We start from the raw sequence: 19,945 nt of genomic DNA, 5'->3' as shown, positions 1-19,945 counted from the left end.
GTCATTAAGATTGGTTAGCTCTGTCTGGTAAAGTGATTGTCAAGTTCTGAAATGACTGCACAGATTGATTACTTCATCAAATGTGAAGTAAAGTGAACAGTAACTTCATAATGTGTGTGTGTGGGTCTGATGTTTGTGTGTTTTTCTGTACCCAAGTGTCTGTATTTCAGGTTTATGATCAAATTTGTAATGTCATGTAAACAAAATAAAAGAAGTGAAATGTGTGTTTGTGCCCCAGGTGTGTCGGGAATACCAGCGGGGCAACTGTACACGTGGGGAGAACGACTGTCGCTTTGCCCATCCTGCAGATAGCACTATGATTGACACCAACGACAACACAGTCACTGTGTGTATGGACTACATTAAGGGCCGCTGCTCGAGGGAGAAGTGCAAGTACTTTCACCCTCCAGCTCACCTGCAGGCCAAGATCAAAGCCGCCCAACACCAAGTCAACCAGGCTGCGGCTGCTGCAGCCATGGTAGGTATCTGTCCACAGATTACACCACCAAGAAGGACGCAAGCAAAGGAACATCTAAAGTATCATGGCCTCCTCAGCCCTGTGCAGCCAGAGGAATTACACTTAAATCAAATAACCAGTATTGTTATGTTAAAAATCAAGGACAAGCCAGTCTTGATTTTTATGTGATGACATAAAACAAATCATTAAGCTCTTCTAATTTTGATGTGGGCCACATAAACATGACCTGGGTAATTCTATCTGGGTTTTGAGTACATACAGTGTACTACAAACACTTGTGACACAGATGTTGACTGAAACATCTTCTCCCCTGTGCTGTTACTCAAGCTCCTTGCACACATTCCAGTCTCCACTGTCCCTGCTCCCTTCAGTTCTGACACAATGCACTCAATACACACACAACGCACTATGAAGATACAGTCGATGTGTGCTTTATTAGCGGCAGGCTGTAGTGATCATGCTAGTATGTGACTGAGACTACTGCTCCCCTCCTCCTGCTCCTCCTTGTTTTGCTGCTTTATTAGTTCTACAGTGTATTTTGCTGCTGTTCAAGGTCAGTAGGTACATTAAATTGTTAACTACTGTTCATTCCAATCCTGTTTCTGCAATGCAGTGATATTTTTTTTTTTTTTATAAAAGGACACAATGAGGTTTTGCTGAGCCAAGTATAATAGATTCATTATGCAACCCAGAAAGGAGGATAAACTTGATCTCAGTTAGCCCTTCACCCTTAAATTATTCCATAAAGTCAAATTAGTCATAATATTTGAACATTACCAGTACTTTTTTTACCTCTCTTCTCTGTGTGATGTTAATTCTTTTAGTCTTAATTAGCTTCAATGGCATTTAAAATGACAATTAGTGGTGGAAAAGCTAATTTTACAGTGTGGCCACAGACTTGGATTAGTTGTATAGCACACTTACAAAGTGCTTACACAAAGGATATGAAACATCAATTAAATTATACGGGAAACAGTAAAGCCAAATAAATGACAATAAATAGAATAAAATAGTATAATAAAGACCAGGAAATATCAAATCATACAAATTATACAGTGTAAAAAGTAGTGTTTTTATCTGATATCTGAAAGAACGTCCTGAAGCAGCTTTCGAATACACCAGCTTTATATTTAAACAGGAAATCTTTATGTTGGTAATGGATGATTAATTGTGCCAGTTTTACAAAAGGTATTTGTAATTCGAACTTGCACAGTGTTTGACTTTGTTCAGAAAGTGGTGACAGCAGGTTGTCCAGTCACAGCAGACTGTAAGTATACCCAGCATCCGGAGCAGGAGCCATGTAGCCATATATTACATGATGAGCCTGTTCGGAAACAGTAATATAGAATTTCCTTAAATTTGAATGTAACAAATCTGGTTAATCCTCCTTTCTGGACTAGAACACCATTGCACTCAAAGTTGTAGCTTGTGAAACAGAATTTTCCTCTGACAATAAATTATGTGAAGGGCCATAATTCTTTTCAGTAACCCTACAGCCATTAATGTGCATGCCCTAGTCTTGTTATTGTTGTATATTGCATTTCAATGATTTGTTTTTTTATTTGTTTGTTTGTTTGTTTTTTTTGTTTGTTTTTTCTCACCAACCCACACTGCACTGCTGCCCCCATGATGCACCTCCGCTTGCTGGTTTATGTTAATGCGCTTGAACCCCATTGGCCCATTGCCATCATGTGCTCGCTGCCTGCTAATTAAGACTCAATCGGCTGTCAAATCACTGAAGCGACCCCTCGACGCAACTTTTGACCTGGTACTTTGACCTTTCACCTTTTAGCTTGGCATGTAGCTGTGATTTAGTGGATATGCTTTTGTAGTTCTAAAATACAGTAGATACTTAATGATCTGAACTGAGGAAACACTGCGGGGTGATGAACTGATTGCAGCCATTGGTTGTGTAACATAAACAAATTGATCATTTTGAATATTAATTTAAAACATCTGTGGCCAAAAAGGAAAAGGACTTGAATAGGAAACCCTATACAATTTTCACTGTCGATGGTCAGCTCATCACCTTAAGTGAATTTAAAAAGCAATTAATTGCTGGCATGAAAATGTAGTATTTTAGTGTCTGTTAAGGTATGGTAGTCTTTGCATGATTTTGTCACTTCCCATAATGCATGTGTAATTGTTTAAGAGGTGTCATGAGAGTCTTAACATGGCTTATAGTGTACTATTATCATGGAGTTGGCAGTGCAGCTTTCCCTAACTACATCATTTCTGTTGATGGTCCAACAATCAATACAATAACTTGTATTAAAGCTGTCATGATAGTTCTGTTTACAGAAAGATTTATATAGATATTATATTGTGTGCAGTTTTTAAAATCATATCATGAGGTTGATGACATTGTGTTGAGGATTGTGTTTTGTTGTCACTAGCAAGATAGACATCACAGTTTGTCAGCTAGCGCCACTGTCTTGCTCTGACAGAGGTAGTGTAGTCCACTGCTTGCTTGCCAGTGTTTGTAATAATAGCTGTTTGGAAGGGCAACTTTATCTTCTAACGAAATTCTTTCTTCTCTCTGTCCTGAATGTCACTGCTATCATCCTTTTATTTCCCTCACTTCCCATCCCTTTATTTTGGTGTTGTCCCCTCATCAGGGGCTCCCTCCCGTCTTGCCTCCTTTACCAAAGAGACCTGCACTTGAAAAAGCCAACGGTGCCACCACAATGTTCAATGCTGGCGTATTCCAGTACCAACAGGCCCTGGCCAACATGCAGTTTCAACAGCAGGCTGCCTTCATACCATCAGGTAAGGTCTGAGCTTTCTTTAACCCATGTTTGTGGCAGTTATCCCATCAGTACTGGCTGTCAAATCACACGTAGTTTCTCATGAAACTCATTGATTATGTTTTGGCGCAAGCTGTGAATGGCTGAATGACTGTGTGATTTCATTGTTGGTGACATGATGGAAACACTTGCATGGACTTAATTGCACATGTGTGTGCAGGGTTGTTGTTTTTTTAAGACACTGTAACTACTGTCTTCTGCATATTTATTTAGCATAAGAGCTTAGTTTCACACATTGTGATAGAATGGTCTTTGTTCCTGCCATAGCAAAAGTCGTCCATATTCTGTTAATATCAGTATTATTAATGGCTTAACTATATATCATTTCTACTGTCTTTTATTGCCTCATTTTTGATTGATTATCTATTATCTATTTCTTTTTCTGAAAGTGTTTCCATTTCACATAATCAACTGAAATTCAAAACCTATCCCAAAAACATTGCAGAAGGGGTTCCCATTATGTTTTTTCGGCCCTAACAAGTATCTCCAGAGCCTCCTGTCAGGCTGTATCCAGCCTCTGCAGTCAGGGCATCCTGACAGGCAAAACCCAGAGAACCAAAAGCTGAGTGCATCTCATTATAGTGAGCACAGAATAACAAGGTGAACCAGATGATCGATCAACATTTTTTATCAACCTTTCTTTTCTTTCACCTTGATTTAGGCAGCTGGACAGTGAGATGACACAGTTTAGAGAGCTTTTATTGAGTAAATCAAACTAAAGCTGCATAGTGGGGGAACAGAACAGGGATTTTGCAGAGAGAGAGGACTTGTCTCCCCTCTAGTCCCAGTGAAAATCATGCCCTTAATATACAGCTTGTGCAACACACGCACACACACACACACACAGCTTATTTGAACCACTCTCCTCTGGCCGCTGCGTAGTCATCTTACACTGTGTCCCATATTCTCATCTGACAGCCTAAGAATAGCCTGCCATCGATTCCCGTCTGTGAGAGATTCGAATACTCAGATCCTCATATGTCCCACACTATTGGACTGTCAGGTCACTGCAACACACTTTGAGGATTTTGAAAGCAGGTCATTCAGAACTACCACTGTGCAAACAGCTGCTACACGGCTGACAGGAAAATGGGACCACTGGTAGTGTTTAATTTGCCCTTCTATTTAATGGAGCAGTCAAACAGTAAACTGGGGCTGGACAGGCAGACTACCACGACTGTCCCCACTCTGAGCTTTCATGCACATGCTTCCTTTGCCGTGCTGTATGTCTGTTGGCAGCAACTGTGATGTGTATAAAGCAATGATTAATATGTGTATTTATCAGTAATCAATTTTGTTACATTTTCAGCTATTGCATTAAGGCCAAAGGGTTTAAATAATCAGAGCACTGTTTTAATCCATTATTGTTTGACTTGTAACACTTGTAATGGTTTTTCTTGATTTCTTCTCCTCCCTATTCACTCCACTCCCTGCTGCAATGCATGATGGGCAGGCTCGATATTGTGCATGACACCTGCAACAAGTGTTGGTAGGTGCCAGCTTTCCTTACTGATTATCTCTGAGCTCATTTTAGTCACTCACGTTTCATTCAACTCACCACATAGTGTGAGCACATTCTCCGTTTTGTGAATTCAGACTTTGACATTAAACCAAAATGGCATATGTAATCTCTTTTCAGTGCAAATGATAGGATGGCTGATAAAACATGAAACGCAAATTATGATTTTGAACTTAATTGTGTAATTTCAATTGGGAGCTATGTGTTTTATTATACTCTGCAATACATCTTTGTGGTATGGAATGAACCTCTTCTTGCTCTGCCACAGGTCTGTCTGTCACCTAATGCTTGTTGCAGTTCACCCCCACCCCCCCAACCCCTGCTTCATTATCCTTCCATCCTAAGCTCTCTAACCTCTGGAGCATCTCATTATACTGTCTGGCTATGCGTGCCATGTACACATGAGGACTTATTATTGGTAGTATAAGTTGTGGTAGAAGTAGTAGAGGTTGTTGTAAGTTTAATTTTTGTTTTATGTTTTAATTGGAGTGTTATTGCAGTTTTTTATGGAGGAAGTATGAATATGCCCCAAAATAGACAATAAAATAAGTACTACCATCTGTATTTATATTTTGCTTTTCAATTTGTTAGTTAGTTACCTTGTACTCTTAGGAATTTCTCTGATGTGTCTTCCTGTCGCTATCCCTTGACTCTTGAAGTTTTGTTGTTAGAAAGATCACTAAAACTTTCTCATAAAAATTAAGTGTAACATAAAAAAAAATATCTGCTCTGGTTCAACTGCCTGTGTGATCTTTCCCTCCAAGTACCCATGATGCACGGTGCTACTCCAGCCACTGTGTCTGCAGCCACCACATCTGCCACAAGTGTTCCCTTTGCAACCGCAACAGCCAATCAGGTTTGCCCATCTCCTGTCTCCTCTCACTCTCTTTTACTTCTGGTATCAGCTCTGACTTTTCAGCATCTGTTGGTTGAATTCATTTATTTATTTTTAACCTTATGATTTCAATTTGCCTCTTAATGAAAAATGCATGAATGCATGAGGCTCATCTCTGATCTTTGCAAACTATTCAGGTCAGCAAATACTGTGATTATCTAGATAATTACTATGCTTATCTTTATTATCAATTTAGGTTGAAGTGGTGTTTGTCCTCATTTCCACTGATGTCCCTGTCTCCCTCCTCCTTCTCCCTCCTTCTGTTTATCGCTCTCTGCCTTTTCTTTCTCTCTTTTCCCCCTCTCAATCAGATTCCAATAATATCTGCAGACCATCTGACTAGTCACAAGTATGTGACCCAGATGTAGGAGTCTCAATCAGAACAGTATGTACTTCACCTCTTTTCAACATCTCACACACTGCATTCAGACCAGTAGCCTACAGTCATGGTTACTTTTCTCCCAAACAGCTATGAAATTGTTACATGAAGGAGTTGCAACAACTGCATGTTTTACAGCTGACAATATTGTTTGTTTAGACAGTCACCATTTTTTGTAAACATCTCTATCATCCAGTCATTTATGTAATGCAGAAAAATTTGTCATTTTCTTATTACACATACAAAAACCAAAATGTAAAAAATGACAAGTTGTAGTTTACCTGCCTACCTCACAACAACTACAAGACAACCACCAAATGTGCATATCCCAAAATATCAAACTATTCCTTTGAGCAAGAGGGTTGAACTCAGCACTCAAAGCCACCGGACATCCATTTATTTCCTGTTTGCTAAATCTTACTTGGTCACTGAAGTTTTAGAGGTCATGCGCCATCAGTAGTGAATCAGACCTCCTTTGCTCCCTTGATTCCTCCCTGATGTGGTTTTGATTCCTGTTCAATGTGCGACTTGGCAAGTGCAAAATACATAAGAAGTTGATTATAGCCACTGATTCTTCACTTTGAAAATACAGGAGTAAATCACTCATAAATTGTTCAAATCCAGCCCAATATTCTAAGGAATTACATTCATATTGAACATTTCAGCACCAATCTTTTATTTATGTTCATTAATGGCAACATTTAGTGCAAACACAGGAAGTAATGAGTCCTGAGTTTTCCTCCAGAACTGTGATTAACCTTTTCTTTGCCTTTTTATTAACTGTACAATCTTTCCCTAACTGTAACCAAGTGTTTTAGTTGTCTAATCCATCATGGTAACCTTAACCATCCCACAGCATAGGACATATTATAGAAAGCAAGCAAGCAACATTGTCAGTGGACATAAAAGACTGTTGTCACTGACTGTAATTTGGGTTTTTGCAGAATTTATCAGTATTGATGTTTTTGTCTGGCAGCGGGTTGATGCTGTTTGTCCCTGATGTGAAATAAAGGGTCAGATTTCAAGACAATAAGAAACTCAAGAATCTCAACTCAGCTCTTTTTTACAATTTGTCCTTGTGATTCACTTGTAATTTGCTGTGTCTTGTGAACTTCTTTCCAGATGGAATTGGAGTGTGCCGGTGTCCAGATTAGCGGTCACCCTTCATGCCTGTAACATCAAGAGCAAAACGGAGAACCAAATCTAAACTGGTTTGGAATAAATCTGCATGTTAACATAGGAGGCACAGTTTGTTAGGATTGTTTTCATGTGTACTTCATGCACACTATTACACAACAACAGAAAAGAACATCATTTGCATTACAGACTGCCTTTCGCTCTGTAGAGGCAACTTACCTTTATTCACCGGACACACTTTGAATGTTAAAATGAGGTTAATGTGTGGAGCGGTCGTTAAAAAAAAAATCGACTGCTGGATTGGTACGTCCATTGACCAAGAATCATGACTTATGTTGTTTGTTTGTTCATTGATTGTTGGTCTTTGACCTAAATGTGTTCATTTGTTTACACAAAGGCGCACCTTGTATTTCAGTTGAGGTAAAAGAAACAAATAATCTGACTGAATCACATATGCATGCACAATGATTTTCATTACGATTTTATTTTGTTAAACCAGTGATAAGGGAAATTACATGAGTGCACTCAGAGGCAAAATAGCAACTGAATGTCTGTGAGGTGTCTTTCAAACCTTTGTAGCCTACCTTTCTATCTCTTAAGCACATGTCTTTAACCTTGCAGGCATCCCTGTAAAGTGCCATACATCTCAAAATACATGAATGGTATTCAAGCAGTGTTACAAAGTATTAAACTCAACACTTCCCTTTAATACGTCTCTATTTTCTCTCTTGGACAGCATGTAGTGTCCAATGTCGTGACCTGTCATTACCTGTGATTCCAACTAGCATCACTGCTGATTAGATTACCTTCCCCGGATTGTCTGCTTTACTCAAATCTTCTACTGAATGAATAGATTTTTAATTTTTTTTTTTCTTAGACCTTATTGTTGATGTCAGTTGTTTAGACAGGAAATGACTGGATCTGTGCAGACAGATCTCTCCATGTTCATTAAGTCTATTGACTCTAAAAGTCAGATGAGTTGTTTGTGCGTGAGAGACCAAAGACTCTCCCAATGATGAAGATGTAATGATGAATAGCTTTGAAACAACAGGGCGGTCAGTTGGTATCCAAACTGCTGTGATACAGAAGTCAAAATCTATAGTGCAACTGGTGATGGATATGTGATTTGTATGACCTGATTTGTTTTTCATTTGTATGGTTACACATATTTTAAGGCAGGTTGTAAAAGTAGATTTAGTGTAATGTATATATAGTCTGACATATTTAAGAATATTTGTTAAATACGTCTACCTGAGAACTGTTTTCAGATAGTCAGCCAAAGTCTTTTTGTGTCACTGTTACTAGATATTGTGGGTAGACTAGTGGGGCGAGCCCAATGAAGGATCGGGTGTTTAGAGTAGATCTCTAGAACTCTTTGTTTTTGTTGTGTTCTGGGTGTTCTTCAGGCATATTTAATTGGTGGATAGTACAGGGAAAGTGGCAAGAATTTAAACGATTGTATTACTCATCCAAAGCCTTAGAATGTACCATCGGGTCAGCACAATGCAACATGCCATTTTGAACCATCCAGATGCCTAATCCACGCCATATTAATTATAACACACACACAGAGCACTATGTAATTGTCACTTTTTTTGTCAGTGTTTTCTTAACTTTCTTGTAGTTTTTCTTTAGATGAGGAGTGTTTTACTTTATTTTGTTTGGATGATATTTTGATATTAGTTCTGATTTTTAGTTTTGCTTATTATATTTATCTTTCTTATAATGAATATAAGGTAAAAGTGTGTGTTTGTGTGTTCCTCATGCACAGTTTCCTGAAATTCCATGTAATGTTGATTTTAGTATGATTATGATTGTAAACTCAATATTTTCTACGTTATGCATATTGTTGAACTGTATGCATATTGTTCATTTCTCTAGTCTTTTTGTGTTCTTTGAACAAAGATGTTTTATATGAGTATCTAACAGTGATGAATAATAGAACAGAGAGGCTGAGTTGTCACTGTGGCAACCGTTGCCGATAACCGAGTAATATTTTAATGATTGTAAGGTTTGTAACTAGTCATATAAGAAAAAAAAGACTATTATAAAAATCTAGTTCTTAGATGTTTAGAGTAAAGATGTTATTTTCTACTGTATCCATTTCAAATAGTAACTATTGTTTTAATATTTTTACTCTCCCTGGAAATTGGGCCATGTTGGAAAACAAGCTGCATATTTGATCACTTTTTCAGGGGCGTTGCTGGCGGGGTCAGGTGAACGTGGTGAGTAGGGAACTGAGTCTGCACACTCATCTCTTCCTCAGCCAACTGCAAACAACAAGGGTGGGGTGGGGAATCTTGAGGCGATAAAGGTGATAAAGGTTGACTTTTTTGCACTTCTGTACATAGTCAAAAAAGAGAGAATCATGTATATTGAGATCTTATTTTGAATAAAAAAAATAATGTCTATAATGACAAGGAATTTTGCTAGGATAACAAAAAAAATCTTATGAAAGGCTGAACAAAATTGCTTGCATCAAAAGGGCACTGAGTTCTCACTCTCCTACCCGTTTCAGAAAAGGCCAAGTGTTGCTCTTCTTTTTTGTCAGCAGCTTGTAGTTTGCCAGGTAACCTTCCGGAGGAGGCGTCCACTACCCTCCAGCGTAAGGGCCTGACTGGGTTTGTCTGGTCCCCTAACCTGCCTGTACTGACAGGTCTGTGTGTCATGGGCACGCCCTCCCAGGCCCAACCAATCACAACACGTCCTGTCTCTTTACTTTACTCAGAGAGGAATGCATGTTAAAGGAAATACATATACCGTTTAAAAAAATCATGACACAGTAATACTGAATAAGAAAACATGTTACACAGAAAGATGTATTTACAGTATACAATATTCTATCAATGTAATGGAATAAAATATATATAAAAATACAAAAATAGAATAGTGGTTTATTTAAAAAAAAAAAAAAAGATTCCTGAGAATATACTCACTAAAGTTTCACCACTTGGAGAGTCAAAATACATGCAACACAGACACCATAGTTATAAGTATGTTCTTTCTGTTAATGTAAGCTGTGCTTCTAGTAGATGAAACTGACCAAACAGGAATGTAGTTCAACATCAGGCAGAATTTAAGAATAATTTCAGATTGAAATACTCTTTAGTGGTTTGGTCATAAACTTGTTAGTTTGAAATTTTGTCCTGATCATCTTTGTCATCTCTCATCTTCTACAAGCACGCATGCTTACGTTTATGATATAATGTAAACTGAACTTTTTTTCGTTTGTTGTTTGTTTTCTCTGCTTGTAGTGCTAATATGATGTATTCTGTCTTCTGCTGCAGTTTGTTTCTGCTTGTTTTACTGTTCCAGGCCCCCTGAAAGGATGTGTCATGTTTGCATGCCGACCGCCTGTAGTGAAAACCACTGATTGCCACAGTCTAAAGCCATAAAATATAATCTCATCACAATGAAATGTGGGGGAAGAAACCAGAAATGACACAGAGGTGGGAAATGGTACCCTCTGAACCTGGTATGAATGAGTTTGCTGGGGTTTTATTAACTACAACATCATGTAATAATTAAAGTCATGAATGTAATTAATGGAACCTGTGGTGTGTCAACTTTGAAGGATAAGAAGTAAGTAAGTAGCTTCTTGACACATTTTTTCATGTGGCCTGTATTGCTATATTGATTCTTGCTGTTATGAATAAAAAACATAATAAAAATTTACAAATGAACTGAAGTAAAGAAGAATTTCCTTGAGACACATTGTTTCATTTACAGTGTAAAAATACTCCATTACAAGGTACTGCACTCAGAATTGTACTTCATTATTAACAGATGAACGTATCAAAGTATTTGATTGGCAGAACAATTTGTGTTATGCTAATATATATTATTGGATTATGCGATACTGATAAAATACATTACTGATGCAATAAGATGAATACAAAAAAGATACAGAAAAGAACAAAATGAAGACTAACCAAGTCACAAGAAATAATAAGAGATATGAAATAAATGAAATTATCATCAGGAGTTGTCAAACTGATGCTCATTTCTACAGTCAACCCTACAAACTAATTGCAACAAAAAGTAAATCTAACAAGCAAAGCAAAAATTATAACTATAATACATTATTACTATAATTAGTTATACCTTCTAGCAAAAGTTATACTTGAGGTTGAATTAATTCTTAAGTCTGACAGAATGACGCCCATTTACTGTGTTTTTGCAGTAACATTAATAATTATTCTTATTCATATACAACAAGCATATAAAAACATTAGTCTAGGACGCTACAGATATATGTTTAGTCTCTACCAGTGCACCCGTTGACTCCACATCAGTTCTGGTGTTCTACACATGAAGCATCAATGTGACCTACCCACTGAAGCGTCTAATTAGGAGCAAAAATGTTAATAGAGATAGAGACATATGCTGATATGTTGCTGAAATCTGACTTAATTTAGACGCAGCTTTTCAAGAAGCAGTCAGTCAGTGGGCTGAGGGACATCTTGAAATGTTGAGGTAGCCTACTTCATTCACCTAGAGCACATTGTGGAGGAGACAAGGTCCATGTCAGCATTTTAGGATGTAAAATGAAATGAAATAAACTACAAGACTGCCCCCCCCCTCCCCCCTTCACTGACACAGGTGTTTTCAGTTAATGTGGCTGATTAGACCTCAAGGGTTCAAGTGCTGTCTGCGCAAGTCCACACAGTCCTCAAAACGCCTAATTAGCCAAAAATAATTGAAGACACCTGTGCTTGTTTGCGAAGGGGCGGGGCCACCAATGTATTTTCAAACTTGTACGACCACCGAAGTAGGAAGACACGCCACTGGCAACGATGGCAGCCTCATTTTTTTTGTGGCACGACACTGGGGGCACACACAAGAAAGTAAAACGTTTATTCTGAAGTTAAGTGACCAAAGAAGCCGGCAGGTGGGCGACAATCGCGGTCACCTGATGCAATTTACATTTCCGGTGAGTGCACAAAGGCGGTGTTTGATTTGTAACACTACAACACTACCCTGTTGAAATTCGCGCACTACGCCAGTGTTGTGCATACATTGCACTACGTGTGAGTGAACTGACTGAAGGATGCCAGTTGAGACGAATGTGTCCTCTACAGCAAAATAAAAACCATGCTGCTTGTTCAAAGATGTGATGCACAATATAGCCACCAGATAGCACCATCTCGTCAATTGAGGGTTACAATTCAATAGTGAAAGAACTATGTAGGCAACTGCAGTATCACACAGACATAGGCTATATAATATGAACATATTTGTTAATCCATCATTGGAGCTATGTATAAAGGAAATCTTTGAATATATATTTGAACAGTCTGAGATTATTTTTCCTGAAGGTTTATTATTCTTGTGATCATACCACAATAATCAAATGAAATAATAGCAGCTGTTATCAGGGAAAATGAAATAGACAGATGGTTGGATGGAAATGAACTTCTGAAATTTGGATGCTGAGAGATGGAGAAATTGCCAGCACACTGATTGAGCTGTTGTGGAAACGTGGACCATGAAGGCAGCATTAATAGGAAGCTGCAGGCCATTTCCCTAATGCATTGTTTCCATACTCTCCAATTTCTACATCAGATTATCTGCCTGAAAAAAAATCATTAAATTAACTTGAATTATAGAAAATTGTGGATGACTGTGGATTCGTTCCATTGTGTTTATTTTTATTTTTTATTTTTTCACTCATCTATCTCTTTCCTCCTTGTAAAACTATTTTGGTTTTCTCCCCTCCCTCACTCTGTCATCAGCTTCCTTTGCTTTGTCTCTTTCCCTCCATTTCTTCCCCCACTTCTCTTTCCCTCACAGCTTTTGTCCTTCCTTTTTCTTATCATATCTTGCCTTCCTGTCATCCCCTCCCTCCATCTTCCTGTCCACAGGCGTTAGTAGCAGACTGTGTCATGTGGCGACTTAATGAAGCAGTGGTGATCCAATAATGGCAGCTTCTGTCGCCCACCTCACAAAGTATGATGTACGACCTCATGTCCGCAACGCGTCATGAATCTCAGTTACCACTGCCCCCTCAACAGCCCTAGTTTTTCAATTAGGCTCCCCTTAAAACAACAAAGACGGCTGAATAACGTGTGAACGTGTAGGTGATTCTGGGTGTTTGAGTATAAAACGATTGCACTCCCAACCAAGTTGTCGTGTGTGTGTGTGTGTGTGTGTGTGTGTGTGTGTGTTGGGGGGTGGGGGGGGGTGTGTGTGTGTGGGGGGGGGGGGGGGGTTGAGGCTGTGAGTACTCAGGCATAAGTGTCCATTAATACACAACAAATGTCATTTAATTAATTACCTCACGGGGGAGGGAAATACTGGGAAATTCAATGAAAATTTAAGCACTTCCATTTCTGCATACAGACAAAACAGTGATGGTGGATGAGTGTTCAATTAAGGGGTCAGATAAGTAGTTGGATTTCATGTTTTTTTTTGTTTGTTTCTTTTACTGACCCCATTTATGGAGGCAATAATGAGAAAAGGAGGGAGGGACTGGAAGAGATGGAGAGAAAAACAATAAGGAGCTGAAATGACTGTAGAGAATGCAGGCAGTGGTTGCAGAACTCAGTCTTTAAATCACTGAATATGTGGCAGGAAGTGAAATAATGAAATGCGAGTGCATAAAACAATAATGATGATGTGTTTGTTTTGAGATCAGAGATAAGCAACAGATCAGAGAAACCAGCCATCATAAGGGGTTTTATGTGCACACAAAAAGAGTCGGACAGGTAATTCCAGGGTTGATGCACAATGATCAAAAAGATAGACATCTTAGATTATCATTTTCTTCACTCTTTGACACCTTTACTTCAAAGTAATCATTTCATTATTTTTATGCACCATCCTCCCCACCTTGACTTAAACCCTGTTGCTGTGTCTCCCTCTCTGTTATCTGTCTGCTGAGTCACCACTCGACTCTCACTGAGTGCTGCTTAGAGCACGGCTTAAACATCCAATTTTCTCTTGGGTGTATGTGGGAGTGTGTGTGTATTTGTGTGTCTGCATACATCCAGGTATATGTGATGGCAGTAAGTGTTGGTGTGTGTATCTGTTTACCTTAAGTGTCTAAGAGTGTTTTCCTGTGCTGATGGAAAAAGGGAGTAGGAGAGTTGCAGAAGGTTAGTCTGAGCACATCTCCGCCTGGAAGAGGAGCGGTATCGATCTGACCGGTTGAAGTCCATCACAAAATTTAACGCCAACTGTCTGCTGTGCTGCCAGTAACAGGCCTGTGATTTGGTTGTGTTGTGATGGGGTAATGTAACTGAATCCTGTTCAAAAACACTTCGGGGAAAATGTCAGTTGCATTCAGGCTTGGCTAAATTTTCTTTTTGTTCCCTTATACCATACACTATAACCTACTGTATGTACCAGTCAGTGAAAGTTCTTTAAACACGGTTATCTGATGTTTACTACTTTGCTGCCAATTTCAGGTAAACATGGAAATGTTCAACTTTGACAGTCCAAGAGGATTACCTGACTTCAGTCAGTTGCCTTCATACAGCTCTAAGAGAAGATCTCTTCAGATAAGGTGTGGGTAAGTCAAATATCAGTCCTGAAAAAAATTGAAAGCATGTGCCAGTTGGCCCTAATTAGTATAGGTGAATGTCCAAAGTGCATGAGACTGAAGGGTCGTGTGCAGACACAGAGAAAAGTCAGGAAGAGATACCGTAAGGGAAAGTTGAGAAAATTCCAAAATGAAAATCTAAAGACGGAGCACTGGAATCAAAATGCAAAAGGAACTTAAGTAGATCTGAAGTGGAGGTCCTGCTACGGAGGTTAAGTGTTAATGTAGCGTTCATTTATTTTAAAAGACCATAATGCTTTGTAAAATAAGTAATTCAAAAAAAAAAATTATAGATGACAAAAATATTATTGTAATTTAAATATTATATAACTGTAGAACAGAAGGAAATGCAATAAGCACTTATTTTACTCAAACATGTCGGCACTCAAATGTGGCTGATAAAAGGGTTCAATTTTTGTCTCACCAAACCTGAGAGTATTTTCCCTCATGCTCTGAGTCCTTTTTAAATCCCATCTGGTAAACTTCAAGCAGCCTGTCGTATACCTTTTACTCAAAGTGATTCCCATCTAGCCACTCTACCATAAAGGCCCAATAGATGCAGTGCTGCTGAGATGGTCATCTTTCTGGCAGCCTGGCAGGCCCATCTCAGCAGAGAACTTCTGAAACTCTTAGAGTAGTATTTCAATTTATTGTAGTATTTAACAAATGTGACCTGATGGATTTGGGAAATTGTTTAATTTTTGCCTTGCATTAGAGGCAACAAGTGCTTGTTTTCAAAAGACTGGAAGTTACAGAAGCATGTTTGTCCTTTTTAAATAGGTATTTAATGATGCAGCAAGTAGTTGAACTACAGCCTTTAAACTATCAGACCACTACACATCATTTTAAGGCGTATGGTATGACCTTGAGCCTCAACAGAACATCAGTGACATAATCTGCAGTTTACTGAATATTTCAGCTCTTAGATAGCGAAGTCAGGGGGTACATAACAACTGGCAGGGCATTTTGCTGACAAAATACGGTTCATACAAAGAGGGTACTGAGGGCACAGCTGTACCCTGAGATGAACAGCCACTATTCACTTGGTGACAGGATGTCCCTCGGCGTTACGTGTAGCACACAAAGCCAAGAATAAAAGAAAGAGGAAGTCAGGGAAGGCACGATGTAACGTTCTGTAAAATATCCTTCGTTGCAAATTAATTAGCCAGTTGTTTGTCTTTATAGGACTGGTGCTATTTGAGGACGAATGAAAGTGCAATTGAGGGAACTTGACAGAGAATGAGAATGGTACACAGAGAGTCAAAGGCTAAAGAAAGATCCCACTGTGATACCAGAGCCCACAGGAAGAAAGAGAGAAAAAAAATCTGTTGCAACAGCTGTGGTGTAGGCTAAACTTCATTTTTTGTGACAGGACTCTGTGGACGGCTAAGAGGAGGTGGAGAGCCAAAATGAATTCATGTCAGCTCTGTCACAGTGTCACTCTCCTTGTTAAGGTGGAGGTGGGGATCTCCCTTTCATTCCAAAGACTATTTGAAGCTTTGTTATATATCTGCACTGCACGGGGCAGCCCGAGTGTAAATCAGTATGCTGCTCGTGTTATGTGTGTGTATGTGTAATACCCTTAATCCATCCCTCTCATTAATGAGTTTCCTCAACAGCTCCTTCTCACTTTTTCTCCCTCACCCTTCCTTATCTCGTCCATTTCTGCCATTCATGTTTAGCTCATAAAGCAGCCTGTTCACTGAGGCTATACCCAAGCTTTCGGTGCAGTGGCAGTTGGCACCTAAATCACCAGCGGTGTAATTAATTCAGTGATTTAGGAAGAGTGAGAAAGGCCTATTGCTGAGACAGGCAGTTTGGCAAATAGGACCTATATGCAGCTCTCACCCTCTCTCCGTATCTTGTTTCAGATGTATTTTTATCTGAACAGTTTTGATCTCATCTCTAATGGCTGCTGAATTAAATTAGATTCAAATTAATTATTCCGGAGGTCGTTCTGTAGCTGTCACTTTCCTGAAAAACTGACAGCAAAAATCACCACAAAATTTGATTAAGCAACAGTTTTAACAAATGAAAAAATGTGTTAATAATGGGAACCTTAGACATGCTAGTGAGTGGATTGTTTACTTTTCATTAGACAGTCAGGCTATCTGTTTTCTCCTGTTTTTATGCTAACTCCATACTGGGGAAGTTGGTGGTGGCCTGAAAAGAAGAGTGAGGGTGGCTGTTGCTCTTGTGAATACACAATGCTATTTTCTGCTGCCATCTGAGATGCTGAATTTCAGCTTAACTTACAGAAATTACACTGAAGGAGTGATAAAGGGGCTAATTTTAGGATATCTGAGTTCATGTCTGTGCCAATAAACAATGTTTATGATAATAGTTATAATAGTTATAAGTTGATATATTGAGTCATATTGCTAATCATTTGCTCTATACTTTAAGCTATAACCTGCTTTATTTACTGTACTGTACAGTGGTTAGATAACATCCACTGGTAGCACTTCAGGGTTGCTATGTGTCCAGTAGCTTTGCCTGGGGCGCTGTGCTCTGCTTCAAAATACAGAACATCTACATCACCGGAAAACTTGCGCGCTTTCTGAAAACTCCTTTACTGTGTACGGAATGGACAGAAGTGGTTATCAATCGTCTCCTCTAACTCGGCACGAAAGCAAAAGAACATATTTCCCAAAATGATGAAGCATTCCCTCAACACACCTTTTCATCTCTGAATTGTCATGCCACATTTTGTTACACATGCTTCCCAGTGTGTGGTGATTACATTGTTCTTACATTTCAACTATTTGATGCCACGCAGCAAACAGGAAATGTTAGTGCAATTTATGCAAAAGATAGTAATCACAGTACAGAGGATGTTTTTTAGCCACAAGCTCCTCTGCTTTGATTTATCTCTTTTTTTTCCTGCCTGCTTTACACAACACTGCCATTTTTCCCTGAAATGAGGCCTTATCAGATTTAAGTTATAAATGTGTTTAAAAATGTGCTGGGAGTCTAAATGAGGTAAGGAGAAACAGTGAATTGCTGTTTCATCCAGGGTCAGTAACTCTAATTTCCCAACCCACCGCCATGCTGCTCGATGTGACCTTCAGCTTGAGTGTATTCATGTAGGCAGCCAAACCTGAGGCAGGCAGTTTCACATGAACCCGTGTGTGAATAATTCTCAATAGCACCCAGACTCAGACAGACACTTTATCACACAAGAACAAACAGCTGCTCAGGAGCCTCTATTTTTTTTTTCATTAGAGCCACTGCTGGATCTATGTAGCATCAGAACCTGTTTAGAAATCTATCATATTTCCACTAATCTGTGTATTTGCAAATCTGATATTAATTAGCCAATATTAACAAGCCAGTGGATGAAACTGGGGAAGCAAAGTATTTGAAGTTGTACTGACTTCCTCTTGTAATCCTTTCTGTCACCTTATTAGGCCTGGAAAAATGGTGCTCACCAGAGCATACAGCTATCCGATATGAAGTTAAAAAAGTAGCATCTGTTCTTCGGTTTAATGGGTATGAGAAAGTGGGTGCGGGTAAAAACTGGAGAATGTAGGAAGGAGGAGGAAACGAAGACATTAATCTCCTAAAAGTTAAGGGAGGAATTTAAGTAGCTTACTATACAATAAGTTGCAGTGGCAGCATACAGTTGAGGTTGTTTCAAGAACAGGTGAGTAATTACTGAGCAATTTTTAAAAATATATTCTTACACATACTGTATAGCAGTGGGGAACTGCAGTATTGGAGCTGGGCCTTCAACTCAACACTGACCCCCTGTAGTAACATGCATAAAGTTACAAATGCTTAAACTTTTATCAGTATTGACATGCTACATCGTTAGCTCAGATAGATTCTCCACAATTCAACTGTTCAGTTCAATTTACAGTAACCTTGGCTATAGTAATGGTAAGTGTAGTTCATTCAGATTTACTGGCATCTCATTGTATTTCTGTTCCCCAATTATTCATATTCCTTAAGTCCATAAAGGTCCACCAATCAAAAGCTTTAAAAGAGTTTTCATTAAAGAATTCCCAGTTGTGAATATTGTCATGTGAACTCCATTGCAGACATGGCTTTTTCCACTTTGAAAACAGTTTTTAAAGTTCCTGCTACAAAATATTCATTGACCATCAGTTAAAAATTGAAACAGTTAAATATATTCTTAACAATACAAAAAGTCTATACAGCATCATTAATGTCACTTTGAAGCCATATTTTAACACAGTGGTGCTTTGAACTAAATGGTAACATGAGAATGCTAACACACTGGTACTGAGTGGGTATCATGTTCATCATCTTAGTTTAGTGTGTTGGCCAAAACTCAAGTATTAGACTAATTAAAGGTTAGACCAGATGATGGGATTAGATACAGTTCATCCTGGGGGGAATGTCTGAATTAAATTTCATGACAATCAAGACATTTCAGTCAAAACAATGAATGTTAACCTCATGGTGGAGCTCGAGGAAAAGTCAGGAGATCATGAAACTCTAGACTGGGAATTATAAATATCTGTACAAAATTTTGTGGCATTCATCCAGTAGTTGTTGGGATGGAGGGAACCACACAACATGCTGCAGAGCATGAATATTTTCAGCATCACACTTTCACTCATTTGCGTTGTCAGTGTGAAGTTTTTCTAACTTCTGGAGTGAAACGTGATAGGTCATGTTTCACGTCGCAAGAAGGGTGGTTCAAAGTTCACCCTCAACATCAAACTATACTGCTACTCAGTTTGAACCTGGTTATTAGCCTGCTTCTCTTCATCTCTAGTTAAATGCCTCAACTCCCATGGTGCACTGCTGCTATCCTGTTCTTTTCTTTGCCTCCAACAACAAGAAAGGATGGATTGTTTCTTTCTTGGCACTCCCTTCTCTACCAGATGTAACAAACTGTTGCTTCCTTTCCCTTTTCATATCTGTACGTTTTCCCAATTTTTTGAGCTCTATATTCATCCTCTTCTCTCCTTTTCATTCATTCACCCTTTGGTCCCTCTCTCTGTCACTAATGCTTCCCGTTGTCACATCTCTCTTCCCTCTATGTGCTGTCCCTTCATGTGCCTTTTAAGTCTTCCTCCCTCCTGTGCTTCATCCGTCTCTCTCCCTCTCCTGTCATGGTGCAGAATATTGATAACCAGCAGTCTGACAAGGAGAGACCCTTAACTGCAACGTCTGAAAAATATCCACCTAGCATCCTATGTTTTCCTTTTATTT

At 38.9% G+C, this 19,945-nt stretch overlaps 1 protein-coding gene across 6 annotated transcripts in view; it reads left to right on the top strand.

The window, feature by feature from the left end:
- Positions 1 to 9,087, top strand: part of LOC111239156 (muscleblind-like protein 1) — a 63,565-nt gene extending 54,478 nt beyond the window's left edge. For 3 of the 6 annotated variants that reach the window (XM_022768965.1, XM_022768966.1, XM_022768967.1), the window contains exons 5-11: positions 239 to 478; positions 2,193 to 2,246; positions 3,097 to 3,247; positions 4,739 to 4,774; positions 5,569 to 5,660; positions 6,011 to 6,084; positions 7,201 to 9,087. In XM_022768965.1, coding sequence (XP_022624686.1) covers positions 239 to 478; positions 2,193 to 2,246; positions 3,097 to 3,247; positions 4,739 to 4,774; positions 5,569 to 5,660; positions 6,011 to 6,067 — 630 coding nt within the window. In that variant the 3' untranslated portion in view covers positions 6,068 to 6,084; positions 7,201 to 9,087. The remainder of the gene's footprint in view (positions 1 to 238; positions 479 to 2,192; positions 2,247 to 3,096; positions 3,248 to 4,738; positions 4,775 to 5,568; positions 5,661 to 6,010; positions 6,085 to 7,200) is intronic. The other 3 variants (XM_022768968.1, XM_022768970.1, XM_022768969.1) reach the window with 3 other exon arrangements.
- Positions 9,088 to 19,945: the final 10,858 nt, after the last annotated feature.

Source organism: Seriola dumerili, unplaced genomic scaffold, assembly GCF_002260705.1.
Source record: "Seriola dumerili isolate Sdu_G_001 unplaced genomic scaffold, Sdu_1.0 BDQW01001995.1, whole genome shotgun sequence".
In the NCBI taxonomy this organism is placed as follows: Eukaryota; Metazoa; Chordata; class Actinopteri; order Carangiformes; family Carangidae; genus Seriola; species Seriola dumerili.
The sequence above is the reverse complement of the archived record's forward strand: the minus strand, read 5'-3'. Positions and strand labels throughout refer to the sequence as shown.